At 51.4% G+C, this 18487-nt stretch overlaps 2 protein-coding genes across 4 annotated transcripts; both read right to left on the bottom strand.

Annotated features, from left to right (window-relative positions):
• Positions 1 to 5598: 5598 nt before the first annotated feature.
• On the bottom strand, positions 5599 to 15566 carry LOC138829779 (cytochrome P450 2D17-like). 3 transcript variants are annotated; one of them, XM_070026308.1, is made up of 10 exons: positions 15130 to 15566; positions 9313 to 9315; positions 8508 to 8679; positions 8160 to 8309; positions 7922 to 8082; positions 7137 to 7313; positions 6838 to 6979; positions 6473 to 6660; positions 5954 to 6095; positions 5599 to 5848 (listed from the first exon to the last, which is right to left on the bottom strand). In XM_070026308.1, exons 1-10 carry the CDS (start codon positions 15316 to 15318, stop codon positions 5670 to 5672), a joined length of 1503 nt encoding a protein of 500 aa, XP_069882409.1. In that variant the 5' UTR covers positions 15319 to 15566; the 3' UTR covers positions 5599 to 5669. The 3 variants fall into 3 exon arrangements, with proteins under 3 accessions (XP_069882409.1, XP_069882407.1, XP_069882408.1); XM_070026306.1 differs by lacking the exons at positions 9313 to 9315; positions 15130 to 15566 and adding an exon at positions 9324 to 9727; XM_070026307.1 differs by lacking the exons at positions 9313 to 9315; positions 15130 to 15566 and adding an exon at positions 8976 to 9071.
• A 2252-nt stretch (positions 15567 to 17818) lies between these two features.
• LOC138829788 (cytochrome P450 2D17-like) lies at positions 17819 to 18412 on the bottom strand (the record flags this gene model as incomplete). The annotated part of the gene is made up of 2 exons (XM_070026318.1): positions 17819 to 18068; positions 18174 to 18412. Coding segments are annotated over 2 exons (418 nt in total), but the record flags the coding sequence as incomplete, so codon positions are not given.
• Positions 18413 to 18487: the final 75 nt, after the last annotated feature.

The following is an 18487-nucleotide window of genomic DNA, read 5'->3' as shown; positions in this document are numbered from 1 at the left end:
ATATATATATATATATATATATATATATATATGGCCTCTAGGGTCAGATGGGTTCAGTAAGGCCTGATCTCAGTGCCTTGAGGTTAGGCGAGTTCCTGTCAGAGAAAGGTCATTAGGCAAGTTTGGAGTGTTCAAAGTCTGTGCTTTGTTGGACCTTCCTCAGCTGATTACCATGACCTGCAGGCTCTGGCAGCGGGCTGCTGGGCAGGGCCTTTGCTTGCCTTTAGTTTTCATCTACTCCAAGGAGTGTGGACCCTGCTAGGATTCAGACTCTGTCAGGATCAGTTTGCCCTCTTCCTAATCTCAGCTACCAAGATGATCCCTTCCTACAATACCAAGTGCCAAACAATCTCTCTGTATCTAGGGGCTATTGCAGCTTCTGGCACAGGCAAGAGTCCCATGTTTCCTGAGCGACGTAGGTACTATCTGCATGGCTCCAGAGGACAGGAGAATACCCGGAACCCTGCCTAGTGTCTCTCTAGGACTCTGTCCTGTGGGCTGTTTACTTTTGATTATCTTTATCTGCACCCTTCACTTCAGGCATCTGGCTGTGGAGTAACAGCCTTACCGTGGGGGTGAACCATCACATCAGGATAACCACATTGCTCTGAGATGCGATGAGAGCTTGGTTTGGGCAGGACGAGAAGGGATGGTAGGCTGAGCTCCCATTCCTGCATCTCTCGTGGGGAGAGGCCACGGCTGGTCTGTGGTCAGCGGGGAGAAGTGACATCCTCTCTGAGGCTGTATAAACAGAGCCAGTTCTTGAGGCGCTGACACACTGGGCACACAAGGAAATGGAAAGCAGCAAGGAACAAGCCAAATAGACAATTCCCGGACTCTGGTTGGTGGCAATTGACCAAAATGAAAAGACCAGTGGAGCTAGAGCATGGCATGGAACCATGGGTGGACCGCTGCCCCAGAAATACTGCCCTGAGCGCTGCTCACCAACAATGGGATCCAAGGGGAAACAGGGCGCCTGTCAAAGTTTTCACTGCTGTGATAAAGTCCCGGAGAGACCCAAGGGAGGAGGGATTTATTTGGCTCACATTTTCAGAGGGTCTGGCCTTAATCAGTGGACTCCATGTTTGTGGGTCTGTGGCGAGGCAGAGCATGATGGCCTGAGTCATGTCGTGGGGAAGCAGAGAGACACAGCCAGGCGTCTCCCTGTCCTCATCTTCTGTGCAGGGTCCCTGCTGATGGGGGCCATGTTTGGGGCAGGTCTTCCCACGTTAGGTACTCCTTTTTAAGAAACACCCATCCAGAGATGGAGATGTACCTTGCTTGTCTTCTGGAAGCTTCTCAGTCCAATCAAGCTGGCCATTGAGATCAATCCTGAGGGACTTGAGAAAGACCAGAAGAAGGGCAGCAACCTTAGTGCTGAGTGGGGGTGAGAGAAGTGTGTGTGTGAGGCACAGGACCCTCGGCTCACCAGGGGACAAACCCAAGAGGCCACGCGGGTTTCAGACACAGTAGCAGCTTTCTGGAGATACCTAGCTCCCATAAAAGTTGCTGTGAGGTTTCTTTAGCTTGGTAGGTGGCACTGGGTCTTCTTTTTTTTAATAGCAAGTGGAAATGTCTTTTCCAGAGGGAACAGAAGGAGGAGGAAGAGGAAGAGAAAGGGGAGGAGGAGGAGGAGGAAGAGGAGGAGGAGGAAGAGGAGGAGGAGGAGGAAGAGAAGGAGGAGGAGGAGGAGGAGGAGGAAGAGGAGGAGGAGGAGGAGACTGGGCTTGATGGTATACACATGTAAACCCAGCTACTCAGGAGGTAGTAGTAGGATCATGAGTTTGAGGCCAGCCTGGGCTACAAAGTAAGTTTGAGGCCAATCTGGTCTAAATAGTCATTACTTGTCCCCAGCACAATAACAAATGTACTAGGCATGTTAGGAATCACCTGTAACTCCAGCTACTCAGGAGGCATAGGCAGGAGGATCTTGAGTTTGAGGCCAGCTTAGGCTAAGTTTTGAGCTCTTCTCTCAAAAACAAAAATAGATATAATAAAGGTAGCTCGTGCCTGTAACCCCAGTGACTCAGGAGACACAGGGTAAGAGGCCTGCAGTTCAAGACCACGCCAGGCAAATGCTTAGCAAGACCTCCTTATCTGAATGAATAAAGCAATGCTGGGACCTCAAATCCAAGTGAGCAAAGGTCCTGAACAGCTATCTCTCCAAGGAAAAACACCCAACTGATTAACAAACACCTGGTAAGCTGTTCCACAGGGCACGGAATTCACAGCCACGACGAGCTTCAACCCACACCCACTGCAACAACTGAGGTGCAGGTTGCAGGAGCTTTAGCACTTGATGGGAAAGTCAGATGGCGACACTGAGGAAGAGAACAGAGCTCCTCCTGACACCAAAGAAGTGACCATTACTTTCCCCATGACGCGGGTGCCTGTGGCATGTAATACATCTCTTTCTCGTCCCTTCACCTTTACTTGTCTATTTGAGGTATTGGGGAAAGTGGCTGGACCTGACCTATGGCACGCCCCCCTCCACCGAGTTTGGATCTACGGTCTAAAAGTTGGGTTTCAGATTTGGCAAACCATGCAGGAGAAAATATGCCCAGTGGGCATTCACTACTCACAGCTGCCTGCTCCACCCAGAGAAGAAAAATGGAACTGGTTCCAGGAGCTGATGTACTTACTTTCATGGCAGGGACCTTAATCTTTCCACTCTGGCTGTTTTTACCTGTTTCTTGCCATCATTTGGTGAGATAGAGAAATAAGTATTTGGACTCTACAGGCCTCAGAGTCTGACCTTTTCTAAGTTCTTCCTCATTGGTGAACCTTGGGCTTCCCGGAAGCTCTTCTGAAGCATTGGTGCTTTACCCAAACTAATCTAGACTTTTCCTGTTGGTCTGACGGGCAAATTTGTTTTTTTGTTTTTTGTTTTTTTTTGGTCGGCCGTGGGGCTTGAACTCTGGGCCTGGGTGCTGTCCCTCAGCTCTTCAGCTCAAGGCGAGCGCTCTACCACTTGAGCTACAGCGCCACTTCTGGTTTTCTGGTGGTTTATTGGAGATAGGAGTCTCACGGTCTCTCCTGCCCGGGCTGGCTTTGAACCACGATCCTCAGATCTCAGCCTCCTGAGTAGCTAGGATTACAGGCGTGAGCCACCAGCGCCCGGCTTCTGACGGGCAAATTTGGACTCCCTTGTCCTACCATTTGGATCCATTTGAACTCATTCAGGCTTCTGTTTTTGGTGAAGTTTAAGGGAGATCTCTGCTGTAATTTGCATAAGAATGAAATGCCTTGTCTATCATAGAATTGTGGCTGAGTAGTTTACTTAGATAAGAAGGTACAGAAGGATGGTTTGTCTAAGGACTTGTGCTGAATCAATGTAGTTGGGTGTGTCATCTTCAGTGTGGCAATTAATCTCTGTGGTGGCTGACTTGATGGCAACCAAATTATCTGATGGCTGTGGCAGCATTCCTATTGAAGACTGACTCGCTCCCCCACTTCCCCAGCACTGACTCTTGCTTAGCCACCAATGAGACCTACAAGGTGCGACCCTGGGTACAATTAGATCTACTCCTGGAAATAAATGACCAGTGTACTGCTGACCACTAAATCTAACTTCTGTATTTTTCTTCTGCACATTAAACTTGACATGTTTTAGCATGCTTAACTAAAAAAAAATTTTTTTTTGAGCTGGGAATTGGTAGTACATACCTGTAATCCTACCTACTCAGAGGCTAAGCTTTGAGGATCGAGGTTTAAACCCAGCCCAGGTAGTCTGTGAGACTCTTCCCTCGAATTAACTAACAAAAAGATGGAAGAGGAGTATGGCAAAGTGGTAGAGTACTAAACTTGAGTAAAAAAAAAAAAAAAAAAAAGCGAGAGTAAGAGACCCTGAGTTTAAGCCCCAGAAACTGGCGCCAAAAAACTTTATGTGTGCATATATGAATGTGTTTAGAGGAGCTGTGGCTTCAGTTTTCTGTTTTTTTTGGGGGGGTTCTGATCGTGGGGCCTGAACTCTGGGCCTAGGTGCTGTCCCTCAGCTCTTCAGCTCAAGGCTAATGCTCTACCACTTGAGCCACAGTGCCACTTCCGGCTTTTTTCTTTTTTGCTTATGTGGTGCTGAGGAATTGAACAGAGGGCCTCAGGCATGCAAGGCAAGCACTCTACCACTGAACACCTTCCCAGCCCCTAGTTTCTCTTCTGCTGCTGTTTTTACAAACCAGAGAGCGGGCACCGGTAGCTCATGCCTGCAATCCTAGCTATTCAGCAGGCTAAGATCTGAGGACCCCAGTTTAATGCCAACCCAGGCAGGAAAGTCCTTGAGACTCTTATCTCCAATTACCCACCAGAAAACTGGAAGCGGAGCTGTGGCTCAAGTGGTAGAGTGCTTGCCTTGAGCTGAAGAGCTGAGGGACAGCGCCCAGGCTCAGAGTTCAGGCCCCACGACTGGACCCCCCCCAAAAAAAAAAAATTTAAGCATTACCTTAAGAATTTTCTAAGGTCAAAATATCATGTCCTTTATAGAACTAGAACCTAATTCTCTGAGTTTTAAGAATACTGTTCTGCTCTTGGTAAAACTGGCAAGAAAATGGCTGAAAAGAACAGATTTTGTGTTTTATCAGGACAATTTGTGCTTTCTAACAATTTTATCAGGCTTGAAACTACTTAGGAAACCGAGTCTTTTTTTTTTTTTTTTGGTTGGTTATCAGATTGAACTGAGGGCCTGAGCACTGTCCCTGAGTTTTTTCACTCAAGGTGAGCACTCTACCACTTTGAGTCACAGCTCCACTTCTGCTTTTCAGGTGGTTAATTAGACATAAGAGTCTCATGGAATTTTCTGCTGGAGGTAGCTTTGAATGGTGATTCTCAGTTCTCAGCCTCCTAAGTAGCTAGAATTACAGCTGTGAGTCACCAGCAACCAGCCTAAACACGTATTACTGCATATATGTGCACTGTATCTATCACTTGATTATCAGAAAATAGGGTGATTTGGTGTTACTCACCCCCGTAACCTTTTTTTATTTTTATTTTTGCAAGTCCTGGGGCTTGATTGACCTCAGGACCTGAGCAATGTCCCTGAGCTTCTTTTCAAAGCTAGTGCTTTACCACTTGAGCCACAGCACCCCTTCTGATTTTTTCTGTGTATGTGGTACTGAGGAATCGAACCCAGAGCTTCATGCATGCTAGGCAAGCACTCTACCACTAAGCCACATTCCCAGCAATCCTTTAACCTTTGAGAGAAAGTTGTACTTTTTTGCCTGTGTTCTATAGCTACTATGGAACCTAATTAAAAAGTCCAATTTTTACTCCAAAAGGTAAAAGCTAAAGGAACATGTACATGTGATACATTAACATGTACAGATGATATGTGTGGCTGAGAGGCTAACTATTGCTAGCTCTTTTGTATATTAAATTTATTAGTGTTTCCAAAATATGTAAACTTCTTAGGAATCAAACTTTAGCAACACACATGACCAAGGCCACGTGAAGGGAAGCTTCATGGGAAAGACAGGGCAAATGGGCAACAGAGCACCCTGTCTGCATCAGACTCAAGTGCTCATGCAGAGTGGACCTGGCAGGGTGAGGGAGCTCAGGACCTACCACAGAAAGAGGCCAGTCAGGGGGCTGGACCAGGGATCCAAATGGCAGCAAAAGACAGGTTTATTGTGCATTGTGAAACCTCCTGGGGGCAGATTGAGGGCCTGGTGTTCCTCCTAGCGTGGCCCAACACAGAGCTGGTAGGGACGAGGGGCAACAGGGAGGGTAAAGGAACTGAAGTCACTGGGTCGGGGCTGGCCTGCGGGCACCGAGAAGCTGAAGCGCTGCAGGAGGCAGGTGAAGAAGAGGAAGAGCTCCATGCGCGCCAGGGGCTCCCCGAGACACGTGCGGGGGCCTATGAGGGATAAGGAGTGGAAACAAAGTCAGCTGGGGCCAGGGAGCTACATCTTAGTCAGCCTGTCACCCCAGCGAGGGGACAGGGAGCCAGGCCCCCACGCACCTGCTGAGAAGGGCATGAAGGCCTCAGGCTTCACAAAGCGGCCCTGGGCGTCCAGGAAGTGTGCAGGGTGGAAGCGGAAGGGCTGCTCCCAGATGTGCTCGTCCTTCAGCACTGACGACAGGTTAGTGAGGAGCGTGGTGCCCTGGTGGGAGGTGCGTGGTGAGGGGAGCTGGGGACAGTGAGGCTGCACACCACACACACAGACACTGCCCTGGCCTGCGTGCGTCCTTCCACCTGACCTTCAACCCCAAATGCTTTTCAGAACCACCTGATGCTGTGACAGGGCCAAGTGACAAGCTTCCCATGGAAGTCCCATTGCCACCAGTCACTGCACGCGGTGGTTCTTCTACCACTGTGGCTGACTGTATGTTGTCCGTCTACCCAGGCTCTGTGGGCAGGTTGTGAGCTCTGCATGGCCGGACGGTCCGGTCAGCCCCTGGGCGGTCTGGGATGAGGTGATCTGCGTCTTTCCTGTCCTTGTGCCACAACGTCTGTGATGGGATGGGACAATGGGCCTACCTTAGGGATGAGGAAGCCCTGCACTTCCACGTCGCGCGACGTCATGTGGGGCAAATTCATTGGGATAATGTCAGCAAAACGTTGCACCTCATGGATCACTGCGCAGGTGAAGGGCATGCGGGCCTGGTCTCCCATCTCTGGCCACCGCGCCTGCCCAATCACCTCATCGATCTCCTGCTGCACGCGGCCTGCGTGGACAAGCAGAGACACAGCAGGCAGTCACTAGGGCCAGTGTCCACCTGCTCCGGCCTCTGTGTGAAGGGCCAAAACCAGGTGAGGTCATCATGACTCCGGCTGAAGTGAAGCCTACACCCTGATTCCACTTTTCCTCCCTCCCCCTTCCCTCCAGTCCCAGCTGGGCTCACACTGCACATCCGGGTGCAGGATCATGAGCAGCAGAGCCCACGACAGCGTGGTGGAGGTGGTCACCATCCCTGCGGTGAACAGGTCAACCACCACCATGCGCAGGTTGTCCTCATTGAAGCTGCTGTCGGGGTTCCCCTTGGCCTGTGCAAAGACAAGGGGGTTCTGGGCTCAGGCAGCAGAGGACAAGGCTCCAGACAGCCTCCACTGTCCCCTCCAGCCTGGAGCCCGGCCTCCCTTCCACAGCACCCTCAGGCCCTGGCCCTGGCCCAGTCTGTGGGGCAGGGTGGTCACAGCGCACCTTCTCCACCTCAGCCAGGAAGGCGTCGGTCAGGTCTCGCGGTGGCTCAGCGGTGTCCCGGGTCATCTTGTGCTCTGCCAGCAGCTCATCCACCAGGTCCATGAAGGCTTTCTGTGCAGGGAAGACCTTCCCAGGCAGCCCGGGGATGCGCAGGAGCACGGGAACTGCGTTCAGCAACTGTGAGAGCACAGATGGGAAGAGTCCTTCTGTGTTCACTGTACACCAGGATCAATCTCCACCCTTGGTCCTCCAGGTCAGACACAGGCCTCGTCTGGACCCTTTGGTCACCCATTGCTTCTCCAGTGCCAGCCTCCTTGCTCTCTTGAGGTCCTAGCTGCCAGAGGAATATCTCCATGGGGGGCAATGTGTGTAGACTGTCCTTCTTCAGAACCCCCTCACCCTACAACTCTTTATTATTATTATTATTGGTTTGGTCGTGGGGCTTGCCCTCTGGGCCTGGACACTGTTCCTCTGCTCTTCAGCTCATGCTGGCACTCTAGCACTTGAGCCACAGCGACACTTCTGGTTTTCTGGTGATTAATTGGAGATAAGAGTCTCATAGAATTTCCTGCTAGGGCTGGCTTTGGGGCTAGCTGTGAACTGCGATCCTGATCCTCAGATCTCAGCCTCCTGAGTAGCTAAAATTACAGGCATGAGCCACTGACATCTAGCTCCTAGGACTCTATACTGTTCCTATTGTCAGAGTTTGTACAGCTCCAGGCCCCCTCGCCTAGGAGCTGCATGGCGCTGGCCTTGCAGTGTCTCCTGAGTCCCTCTACCCATACCTCAGGGAGGAAGCCAGCGTCCTCATTTGCAGACCTGCGGACCACCTCCAACATTCTGTCGAGGGAGGCATCCTTATACTCGAAGCGGCGGGCATAGATGAGGGAGGCGATCACGTTGCACACGGCTTTGTTCAGGAGGGCCATGGGGCTGAAGGGGCCTCCTGGAAGAGCAGAGGTAAAAATGAGGCAGTCCTCTCTCCACATCCCCTGACCCTTGCTTCCTCTGTACCCTGATCACCTTGGTCAGCGAAGGCCGCACACAGGCAACCGGCCTCCTCCGTCACCCACTGCTCCAGCGACTTCTTGCCCAGGCCAAAGTTGCGCAGGGTGGACAGGGCAAAGCGTCGCTGTTCACGCCAGGCCTGCTCATAGGGTGCCAGGATCACCCCTGCCGAAGAGTGGATAGGTGCACTTGGATATATGGCAGAATGCTGACCTACACGCCTGAGGCAGGACTTTCCTGGATTTCCTTGTATCATTGGACAATCCTTCTCATCCCTGCCCGTCCCACACCAGACCCTGTCCTTCCTTTGTCACTGTCCATTTGCACAGCTAATAGGCCCAACTCTGCCCTGCTGCTCTTTACCTCTGGCTCTTGGTCCGAAGCCCAGGTGTTCATAGATAGGCATCGGTGGGCGGTCTGCGGTGTTGTCGCGATGGATCACCAGTGCCTCACGCACGGCCTCCAGCCCATTTATCACAACCACAGGCTTCCAGGCCAGTTGCAGGCTGAACACGTCCCCGAATTGACGCCGGAGCTGCAAGCAGAGGATCAGGGCGTTGGTCGATGGAGGGCCAGGACCCAGACTTGGTACACAAGCTTAAGGACCCAGATTGAGCAGGGCAAGCACGAAGATGTGGTCTATGTTTGTTGTTCTCTATACCCAGAGCTTTCACTATGCCAGGCTAGTGCTCTGCCACTAAGCTCCGTCTCCAGCATGAATCCTGCTGTCTCATGCCGGGGTTAGAGTGGTAGAATCACTTCAGCAGTGACTTCTCAGGTCTAAGAGGCCAGATTCACCAAATCGTCACAGGACCCTCAGTGTCTCCTGACCTCAGCCAGGGGAGCAAGCGGTTCAAGGGGTCGCTGTGCTTCTCTCATCTGAAATGTGTCCAACTGAAATGTGACCCAGGGTCCCAGCCCCTCCCAGTCTGGAAGATTATGGGGAGTACACAACTTCTGCTCTGTGCAACTGCACTCAAGGCCCCTGCCATGTGTCAACCCGGCCTTTGCCCTGCCACACGTTGGTCTTGGAAAGCCCAGACTGTCATCAGGCCCTGCAGTGCCCTCCCCAGGGAGCCTCTCAGCCTCTGGGGCTCAGCTTCCTGCGCGGCCTGTGGCTTCCCAGCACTGGCTCTGGGGACTCCGCATGCCCTCTGCTGCCCACCACCTGCTCCTCACCTTGTAGAAGCAGTATGGCAGGTTCTGGAAATCCATCTGCAGCAGGTTGCCCAGCCCTGGCAGAGGCACAGGGCCTGGTGGGTAGCGAGCAGCCCAGCGCTGGCGCCGGTGCATCAGGTCCACCAGGAGCAGGAAGATGGCCACGGCCACGGCCACGGACCCCGTCAGAAACTCCATGGCGGCCTCACTGCCCAATGCACTCCTCTAGACACACCAACCCAGCCACCAGGGCTGAGCAGGACACTGCCACACACCTTGTTTGCTTTACCCTTCTAATGAGCTAATGAGCAGAGGCTGCCCTTTGTACCCTTCAGATAAGTGTTTGTGGTCATTGTGTAAGCAGCGGGGTAGGAGGGCCAGCCAGGTCAGGGTCTAGTCCTGGGGGCTGGCCCAAAGTTCCTGTCCTTCCTGTTACACTGGGGAAGGCACAAGACCAGAGACCTGAGGAGCACATAAGCTGGACATACTGGCAGGTTCTGCTGCGCCGGGCACTGGGAGAATGGGCGCAGAGACAGGTGGATCCCTGCTTTAAGAAGCAGGACCCTGTGCAGGTCTGGAATTGGTAGGCAGCTGACAGCTCTGCTTTTAAGGGCGGGGGATAAGAACACAGGGAGTAGCCTCCTCGAGTCAGGGGTCTGTGCTCAGGATGTGGTGGCCATGAGGAAAATCATCTGAAATAGCCAGGCTGTGCTTGACAATAACCAACACTCATGAATCAGGCAATGTCTGTCACGCTGCTTGTGGCACCTGGTAAACCATTCCCACAGCCATCAGACGGGTGGCCCTGCATCTCCAGGACATACAAGAAAGCACGTTGGTGAGATCAAAGTCACCGCACAGCATCTGGGTTCATGCATGAAACAAGTGCAGAGCTCTGCAAGAGACAGTCTAGCAAAAGCTCCGGAGATCGATTATTCCAGCAAATCACACCTAGCGAGCAACACTGGACTGAGAGTGGTCCACACTGCACCACCAGGGCACAGAAATCACAGCCACCTCATACCCATCAGCATGGCAGAGGTGGGGCATATCCAGTTTGTCAGATGGAGGAAGCACAAAGGAAGAGGATAAAGCGCCTTAAGAAAGCAGAGAGCACGTCTCCAAGCTCTTGTTCTCCTTGTGTCTTGACAGGCACACGTTGAAGTATGAATATTTTTTTTTTTTTGTCGGCCGTGGGGCTTGAACTCTGGGCCTGGGCGTTGTCCCTTAGCTCTTCAGCTCAAGGCGAGCGCTCTACCACTTGAGCTACAGCGCCACTTCCGGTTTTCTGGTGGTTTTTATTGGAGATAGGAGTCTCACGGTCTCTCCTGCCCGGGCTGGCTTTGAACCGCGATCCTCAGATCTCAGCCTCTTGAGTAGCTAGGATTACAGGCGTGAGCCACCAGCGCCCGGCAGTATGAATATTTTTTAAAAAGGTTTCACAGTAAGCTAGTCTTCCCCTCTGCTTTCTTGAGCTTACCGACCCTGCTGGCTGGGAGCGTGGCCGGCCCAGATTGCTTCCCCAGAGGCCGGTGCTCCAGGCCTCGCCTGGAGCATCAGGGTGGAGCCCCCGGGAAGAGGCTCCGCTCCCCAGCCCTGGGCAGGCCTTCCTGACACGGGGCTCTTTATAGAAATGTGAACACTGAGTTTATTTTAAAAAATAATAATAAAAATTTAAAAACAAAAAAAAAAATTCAAAAACCCACAGGAAACAACTTACGTGTATATAGGTCTTGCAGTGAGTGAAGCGGCTGCGGTTTTTTGTTTCGTTTGGGGTTTCTTTTTTCTTTTTGGTTTTGTTTTGTAGAAGAGAATGAGATGGTACTCTATTCTAATCAAAAATAAGTTTTGTAGTGGGACCAGAAATTACGTACCCGATGCCCCACCCACTTGTGCCGGGCCGGAGTCCCCGCCCGCTCTGGAGGCCCTCTTCTGTCCAAACTCCTGGCTCCTGTGAACAAGCCATGAGCTGAGGCGGGACGGAGGGCCCCGGCCCCGGCCCCCACTGCCGCCATGGCCCAGGATCGAGGGTAAGCTCAGGTGTTGGCGGAGCGTGACAGCAGGTGGGGCACGCTGCCTCCTCCCTGGCGGGTAGGGCAGCTCTCACTGCTCAGCTCCAGGCTGGGGCTCCTGCCAGCCCCGCGCCCAGAGCAATGTGAATAGAGACAGGTATGAGGAGTGGCCCTTGTCCTCCATCCCCCACCCTGGACCTCACCACGGTGCTACCTAAGAAGTCTTCCCCAACCCCACTAGCCTGGCCAGTGGCCATCAGACTGGACGAAGGTCCGACGAGGGTGTGTAAACGTGAGATGAAATGGCTTGGTTGTACCCATTTGTGGTTTAGCTTTGTACTTAAGTAAACAAAAAAGGAAATAAAACTTGAAAATTATTTGTCATCATAAAAGTGAAAAAAATTAAAATATTTATTGCCAGGCAAAAAAAAAAAAAAAAAAAGAAAGCAGAGAGGCCCAGGCAGCCACAGTATTCACTAGGTACAATGTGGAAAATGAACTGTACAACTGTGGGTGGGGACAGCGAGGGAAAAACTGGGAGAAAGTGAGGGAAGGGTACCATTATCCAAAAAGAAAGGTAGTCTTGGGGCTGGGAATGTGGCTTAGTGGTAGAGTGCTTGGCTCACATGCAAGAAGCCCTGGGTTTGATTCCTCAGCACCACATAAACAGAAAAAGCTAGAAGTGGGGCTGTGGCTCAAGTGGAAGAGCACTTGCCTTGAGTACAGAGGCTCAGGAAAGAAATGGACTCTTTTTTTTTTTTTTTTTTGCCGGTCATGGGGCCTGAACTCTGGGCCTGGGCGCTGTCCCTCAGCTATTCAGCTCAAGGCTAGCGCTCTACCACTGGAGCCACAGAGCCACTTCCGGCTTTTTCTGTTTATGTGGTGCTGAGGAATCGAACCCAGGGCCTCATGCTTGCAAGGCATGCACTCTACCGCTGAGCCACCTTCCCAGCACCAGAAATGGACTCTTTATATGACTTATGTAACTGAAACCCCTGTTTAGGGTTTTTCAAATAAAAATAAAAATACGGTAATAAAAAAAGAATTGTAAGGATGATCTTAAGGAGAAGATGGTGTCCCCAAGTCACAGGGACACTGTTGCAGTAACTGGAATGAGCAGACAACAGGAGGTGTCCAGGACAAAACAGGGGAGATCGCCTCCCCTGCCCCTGGCCGAGGAGGATGCTCTGAGGTCTCCACTCATGCCTACAACCTCCCAGAAAACTCACTCACCAGCAGGCTGGTCTTGCTCCCTTGGGGTCTTTCTGGTCTATGTTTATAGAGTATTCTACAGCCTGTAATCTCTTGTGCCCCCTGGTGTCATCCTGTGGGATTGCAGCTCCAAAGGCCCAGGCCTAGCATCCAGACAAGCCAGTACAAGGGCACACAGATCCCACCCTCCTTTCTGTTCTTAGGGAGGAGCTGGGAATTGGGTGTTTCCTCCCAATAATACAGCTGTGTCAGGCAAGTAGACAGAGGCCCAAAAGATGCTAGAACATTCTTGATCCTTCTGGCCCTGTGCTTCATAAGTGGTTCTAGAACTCTCATAAAGGGGTTGGAGTCAAGTGCCAGACCTCACACATAAGTTGGCTACTCTGGAGGCTGAGATCTGAGAACTGAGGTTCAGACCAAGCAGAAGCAGATGAGAGACAGCAAAAAGCCTCTGTGGTCCTAAGGATCATCTTATAGAGTACTATTTGTAAGTAAAACAAACAAACAAACAGCTGAGCAAGAGTGTAAGGCCGAGTTCTGCTGCTTAACTGCCCCTTCTCTCCCATGACACCCCAGTCAATGTTGTGAGGATGCAGAGGGAAGGACAGGAAGATGCTCATTACAGGCTTCCCTCCACAAGGTGGAGCTGCTGTTTATTAGGGAGGCTCAATCAGTCTCTATGTGTCCCACCCTTCTGGAGGCTGAGTGACAAGGTCTACCCAGTGCTGGCATGAACCTTCAACTGTAGTCACAGTCCCAGGTACAGAGATACTCTTATCAGGAAGGATGCCACAATGCTGCCAGGTTTTGTGGTAGGCCAATCAATGGCCCCTCAGGAGACAAGACATTTGTTCTGCAATTAGGCCTGATTCCCTAAGCTAAGGCACCTCTGCTGCAGAGTCTGGTCCAAACATTGCCTATGATTGTTTGAGAATAGTGGGGGGGTGGGGGGGGCGGGAGTGAGGTTTCCAACATTTACCATCTTTCCTCCTCTTTTGTTCTGGTGCTAGAGCTTAAACATTACATCTGTAAGCCCAAGCAGACAGCACAGGGGTCAGCAAGGAATTATCCCCCAGGGATACCCTCCCCATCTCCCCATTTTTTGCCCCTCTGGTTAGGTGCTGAGATCAGGGCCTGGGTGCTGTTCCTGAGCTTTTTGCTCAAGGATAGTGCTCTCCCACTTAAGCTACAGCTCCAATTCTGGCTATTTTGGTGGATAATTGTGTAAATTTCATACACTTTCCTGCCTGGGCTGGTTTCAAATTAAGATTCTCAGATCTCAGCCTCTTGAACAGCTAGAATTATAGGCGTGAGCTACTAGCACCCAGCCCATCAACTCATGTTTTTTGTTTTTTTTTTGCGTCCGGTTGTGGGGCTTGAACTCTGGGCCTGGGCGCTGTCCCTCAGCTCTTCAGCTCAAGGCTAGCACTCTACCACTTGAGCCACAGCGCCACTTCCGGCTTTTTTCTTTTTGCTTATGTGGTGCTGAGGAATGGAACCCAGGGCCTCATGCATGCAAAGCAAGCACTCTACCACTGAGCCACCTTCCCAGCCCCTCATCTACTCATCTTTAAGTGTAAAATCCAGAGTTCTCATGTGCATTCACAATGTGTCTCCATCACCACTGCCCAGCGCAGATGTGGGAACACTGATGCCTGGACCCTCAGACAACAGCTCTTCTTCCCTCCTCTGCCTCACTGCTAGCAATGACCATGCTAGCTGCTGCCTCATGATTTAACATAACACAAAAGTGCAACATAGACGTCTTTTTGTTGTTGTTGTTGTTGTTAGTTGTGGGCTTGAACTCTGGGCCTGGGCGCTGTCCCTCAGCTCATGAGCTCAAGGCTAGCACTCTGAAGAGTGGTTCATACATGTTATAAGAGGTATCAGTTGGCTGTTTTTCTTCTTCCTTTTGTGGCAGTAATAATTGAACCCAGGCCTTGTGCTTGCTAGGAAACACATCTCTCAAGCAGTACCATAGCAGTGGGCAAAGGATTAGGGTTCCAATCAGTGGAGGGCGCTGCCAGACTACAGGACCCATGCTCAAGGCACAGACACTGACCCAGGTTCATCATGGCACAGTTCCAATCTGGAGTCTTCTCTTTTCTCCCTCCAGTCTCATTCCCTCACTTCCTTCTTTCTCAGTTTTGCTGTGCTGGTGAGCAAATCCAGGGCCTTCTGTGTGTCAGGCAGGCACTCTACCAATAGACTATATTTCCCAGCCTGAGATCTGGTGTCTTGCTGCTGGGCTGGGACAGAAGCATCAATTTAGATGTGATTGGGGAGCTACCACCAGACAGATTCCCAAGACTGTCCCGGGACTCCACAGCATCCCACTGTACAAGGAAGAGACAGATGCACGGAGGGGAGCATGAGACCCAAGACCCCACAGCAGCAGCAGACTGAAGTGGTCTCTGTGCCTCTCTCCACCTGATGTCCAACTGAAACACTGCTCAGCGGCCTGGCCCCTTGCCACCTGAATTGTAAGGGCCCTGGGGTCCCACTCTACTTGTGCCACGCAGAGTCTCGTCCAGCCTATGGCTTCACCACACCACCTGTTCCTGTGCATCCCCACCATCTGCAGCCCACTTCCCGCTCCTCACCTTGTAGAAGCAGTATGGCAGGTTCTGGAAATCCATCTGCAGCAGGTTGCCCAGCCCTGGCAGAGGCACAGGGCCCGGTGGGTAGTGAGCAGCCCAGCGCTGGCGCCGGTGCATCAGGTCCACCAGGAGCAGGAAGATGGCCACGGCCACAGCCACGGGCCAGGGTGCTTCTCCTGTCAGCAGCTCCATGGCGGCCTCGCTGCCCACTGGACTCCTCTGGGCACACAGCTCCAGCCACCTAGTGCTAGGCAGGATTAAAAGAATTATATCCTGGGCATTGGACCACACTGGGCTGTTCCCTCAGAAACAAGCTGAAGCTGCACTTTGTCTTGTGATTTCAGCCGTGGTGTGGTGACTGTGAGCCACGGAGAGGAGGAGGGGCCCGCATGGCAGCCCAGCTACAGACTCTGAGTTCCCTGCAACTCTCCTCTCTACGGACTTGCACAAGGGAGGGGTGGGGACTCCTGAGAGTTGACTTTCACAAAAACTGCACAGACTGGTTGTGCTTGTCTGGATGCCAGGCCAGAGCCTTTGCAGCTGCAATTCCACAGGCTGGAACCACCGGGCACAGGAGATAACAAGCGGTAGAATACTCTAGAAATAGACCAGAAAGACTTCAGGGGAACAGGACCAGCCTGCTGGTAGTTGTCTAAAGTATAGTTTCATTTGTTGAGGTTTTTCTTGTTTGTTTTATCAGTCGTGGGGCTTGAACTCTGAATCTGGGTGCTGTCCCTCAGCTCTTCAGCTCAATCTAGCGCTCTACCACTTGAGCCACAGCACCATTTTCCATCTTCTGGTGATTTAATGGAGATAAGAGTCTCATAGACTTTCCTGCTATAGGCTGGTTTTGAACTGTCATCCTCAGATGTCACCTTTCTGAGTACTTAGGATTACAGGTCTGAGCCACTAGTGTCCTGTTCTTTGAAATATTTTTGAGGAGATTGTATTGAATGAATTAGCCAATGTGAACTACATGAGGAATATTAACAGCATTAATTCTACAATAAAAATATATACAATCTCAGTCAGGTGCCAGTAGCTCTTACCTGAAATCCTATTTACTTAGGAGGCAGAGAATTAAGGGTCTCAGTTCTAAAACAGCCCAGAAGAGAGATCTGTGAGATTTTCATCTCCAATTAACCAGCAAAAAGCAAGATATAGAGGCATGGCTCAAATGGTAGAGCATCAGCTATGGTCAAAAAGAAAAAGAAAGAGCCAGGCACTGGTGGCATGCCTGTAATCCTAGCTACTCAGGAGGCTGAGATCTGAGGACCTCAGGTCAAAGCCAGCCCGGGCAGGAAAATCTGTGAGACTCTTATCTCCAATAAACTACTCAAAAACCGCAAGTGGCACTGTGGCTCAAGCAGTAGAGTGCTGGCCTTGAGCTGAAGAGCCCAGGGTTCAAGCCCCACTGACCAAAAAAAAAAGAAAAAGAAAAGAAAAGAAAGAAATGTCAGTACAGACCAGATGGAATCATTACCATCTTCAGAGTATTTTGCACAGCAGCTGCACAAGGTACATTTTATTTATTTATTTTTTGCCAGTCATGAGACCTGAACTGAGGGCGCAAGCATTGTCCCTGAGCTTTTCCACTCAAGGTCAGCACTCAACTACCATAAGCCACAGCTCCACTTCTGCTTTTCAGGTGGTTAATTGGACATAAGAGTCTCACAGACTTTTCTGCTGGGGCTGGCTTTAAGTAGCTAGAATTACAGCTGTGAGTCACCAGCATCCAGCCTAAACACGTATTACTGCATATATGTGCACTGTATCTATCATTTGATTACCAGGAAATAGGGTGAATTGGTGTTACTTACCCCTGTAACCTATTTTTTATTTTTTAGCCAGTTCTGGGGCTTGATTGACCTCAGGACCTGAGCACGTTCCCTGAGCTTCTTTTCAAGGCTAGTGCTTTACCACTTGAGCCACAGTGCCCCTTCTGACTTTTTCTGTGTATGTGGTACTGAGGAATCGAACACAGGGCTTCATGCATGCTAGGCAAGCCCTCTACCACTAAGCCACCTTCCCAGCCTTCCTCTAACATTTTCTTTCTTTTTTTTGGGGGGGGGGGGCGGTCCTAGGGCCTGAGCTCTGGGCCTGGGCGCTGTCCCTCAGCTCTTCAGCTCAAGGCTAGTGCTCTACCACTTGAGCCACAGCGCCACTTCAAGCTTTTTTCTTTTTGCTTATGTGGTGCTGAGGAATCGAACCCAGGGCCTCAGGCATGCAAGGCAAGCGCTCTACCACTGAGCCACCTTCCTAGCCCCCTTCTCTTCTAACCTTTGAGAGAAAGTTGTACTTTTTTGCCTGTGTTCTATAGCTACTATGGAACCTAATTAAAAAGTCCAATTTTTACTCCAAAAGGTAAAAGCTAAAGGAACATGTACATGTGATACATTAACATGTACAGATGATATGTGTGGCTGAGAGGCTAACTATTGCTAGCTCTTTTGTATATTAAATTTATTAGTGTTTCCAAAATATGTAAACTTCTTAGGAATCAAACTTTAGCAACACACATGACCAAGGCCACGTGAAGGGAAGCTTCATGGGAAAGACAGGGCAAATGGGCAACAGAGCACCCTGTCTGCATCAGACTCAAGTGCTCATGCAGAGTGGACCTGGCAGGGTGAGGGAGCTCAGGACCTACCACAGAAAGAGGCCAGTCAGGGGGCTGGACCAGGGATCCAAATGGCAGCAAAAGACAGGTTTATTGTGCATTGTGAAACCTCCTGGGGGCAGATTGAGGGCCTGGTGTTCCTCCTAGCGTGGCCCAACACAGAGCTGGTAGGGACGAGGGGCAACAGGGAGGGTAAAGGAACTGAAGTCACTGGGTCGGGGCTGGCCTGCGGGCACCGAGAAGCTGAAGCGCTGCAGGAGGCAGGTGAAGAAGAGGAAGAGCTCCATGCGCGCCAGGGGCTCCCCGAGACACGTGCGGGGGCCTATGAGGGATAAGGAGTGGAAACAAAGTCAGCTGGGGCCAGGGAGCTACATCTTAGTCAGCCTGTCACCCCAGCGAGGGGACAGGGAGCCAGGCCCCCACGCACCTGCTGAGAAGGGCATGAAGGCCTCAGGCTTCACAAAGCGGCCCTGGGCGTCCAGGAAGTGTGCAGGGTGGAAGCGGAAGGGCTGCTCCCAGATGTGCTCGTCCTTCAGCACTGACGACAGGTTAGTGAGGAGCGTGGTGCCCTGGTGGGAGGTGCGTGGTGAGGGGAGCTGGGGACAGTGAGGCTGCACACCACACACACAGACACTGCCCTGGCCTGCGTGCGTCCTTCCACCTGACCTTCAACCCCAAATGCTTTTCAGAACCACCTGATGCTGTGACAGGGCCAAGTGACAAGCTTCCCATGGAAGTCCC

This window comes from Dipodomys merriami, unplaced genomic scaffold (genome assembly GCF_024711535.1).
Source record: "Dipodomys merriami isolate MVZ:Mamm:240054 unplaced genomic scaffold, mDipMer1.0.p SCAF_1761, whole genome shotgun sequence".
Taxonomy (NCBI): Eukaryota; Metazoa; Chordata; class Mammalia; order Rodentia; family Heteromyidae; genus Dipodomys; species Dipodomys merriami.
The sequence above is the reverse complement of the archived record's forward strand: the minus strand, read 5'-3'. Positions and strand labels throughout refer to the sequence as shown.

Excerpts from the sequence above, each read along its gene's own strand:
- LOC138829779 (XM_070026308.1), bottom strand. The coding sequence starts at position 15,318 with ATGGAGCTGCTGACAGGAGAAGCACCCTGGCCCGTGGCTGTGGCCGTG. Across the intron at positions 8,310-8,507 it reads CTTCGGACCAAGAGCCAGAG|GGGTGATCCTGGCACCCTAT; the intron begins GTAAAGAGCAGC and ends ACTCTTCGGCAG. Across the intron at positions 8,083-8,159 it reads TGCGGCCTTCGCTGACCAAG|GAGGCCCCTTCAGCCCCATG; the intron begins GTGATCAGGGTA and ends CTGCTCTTCCAG.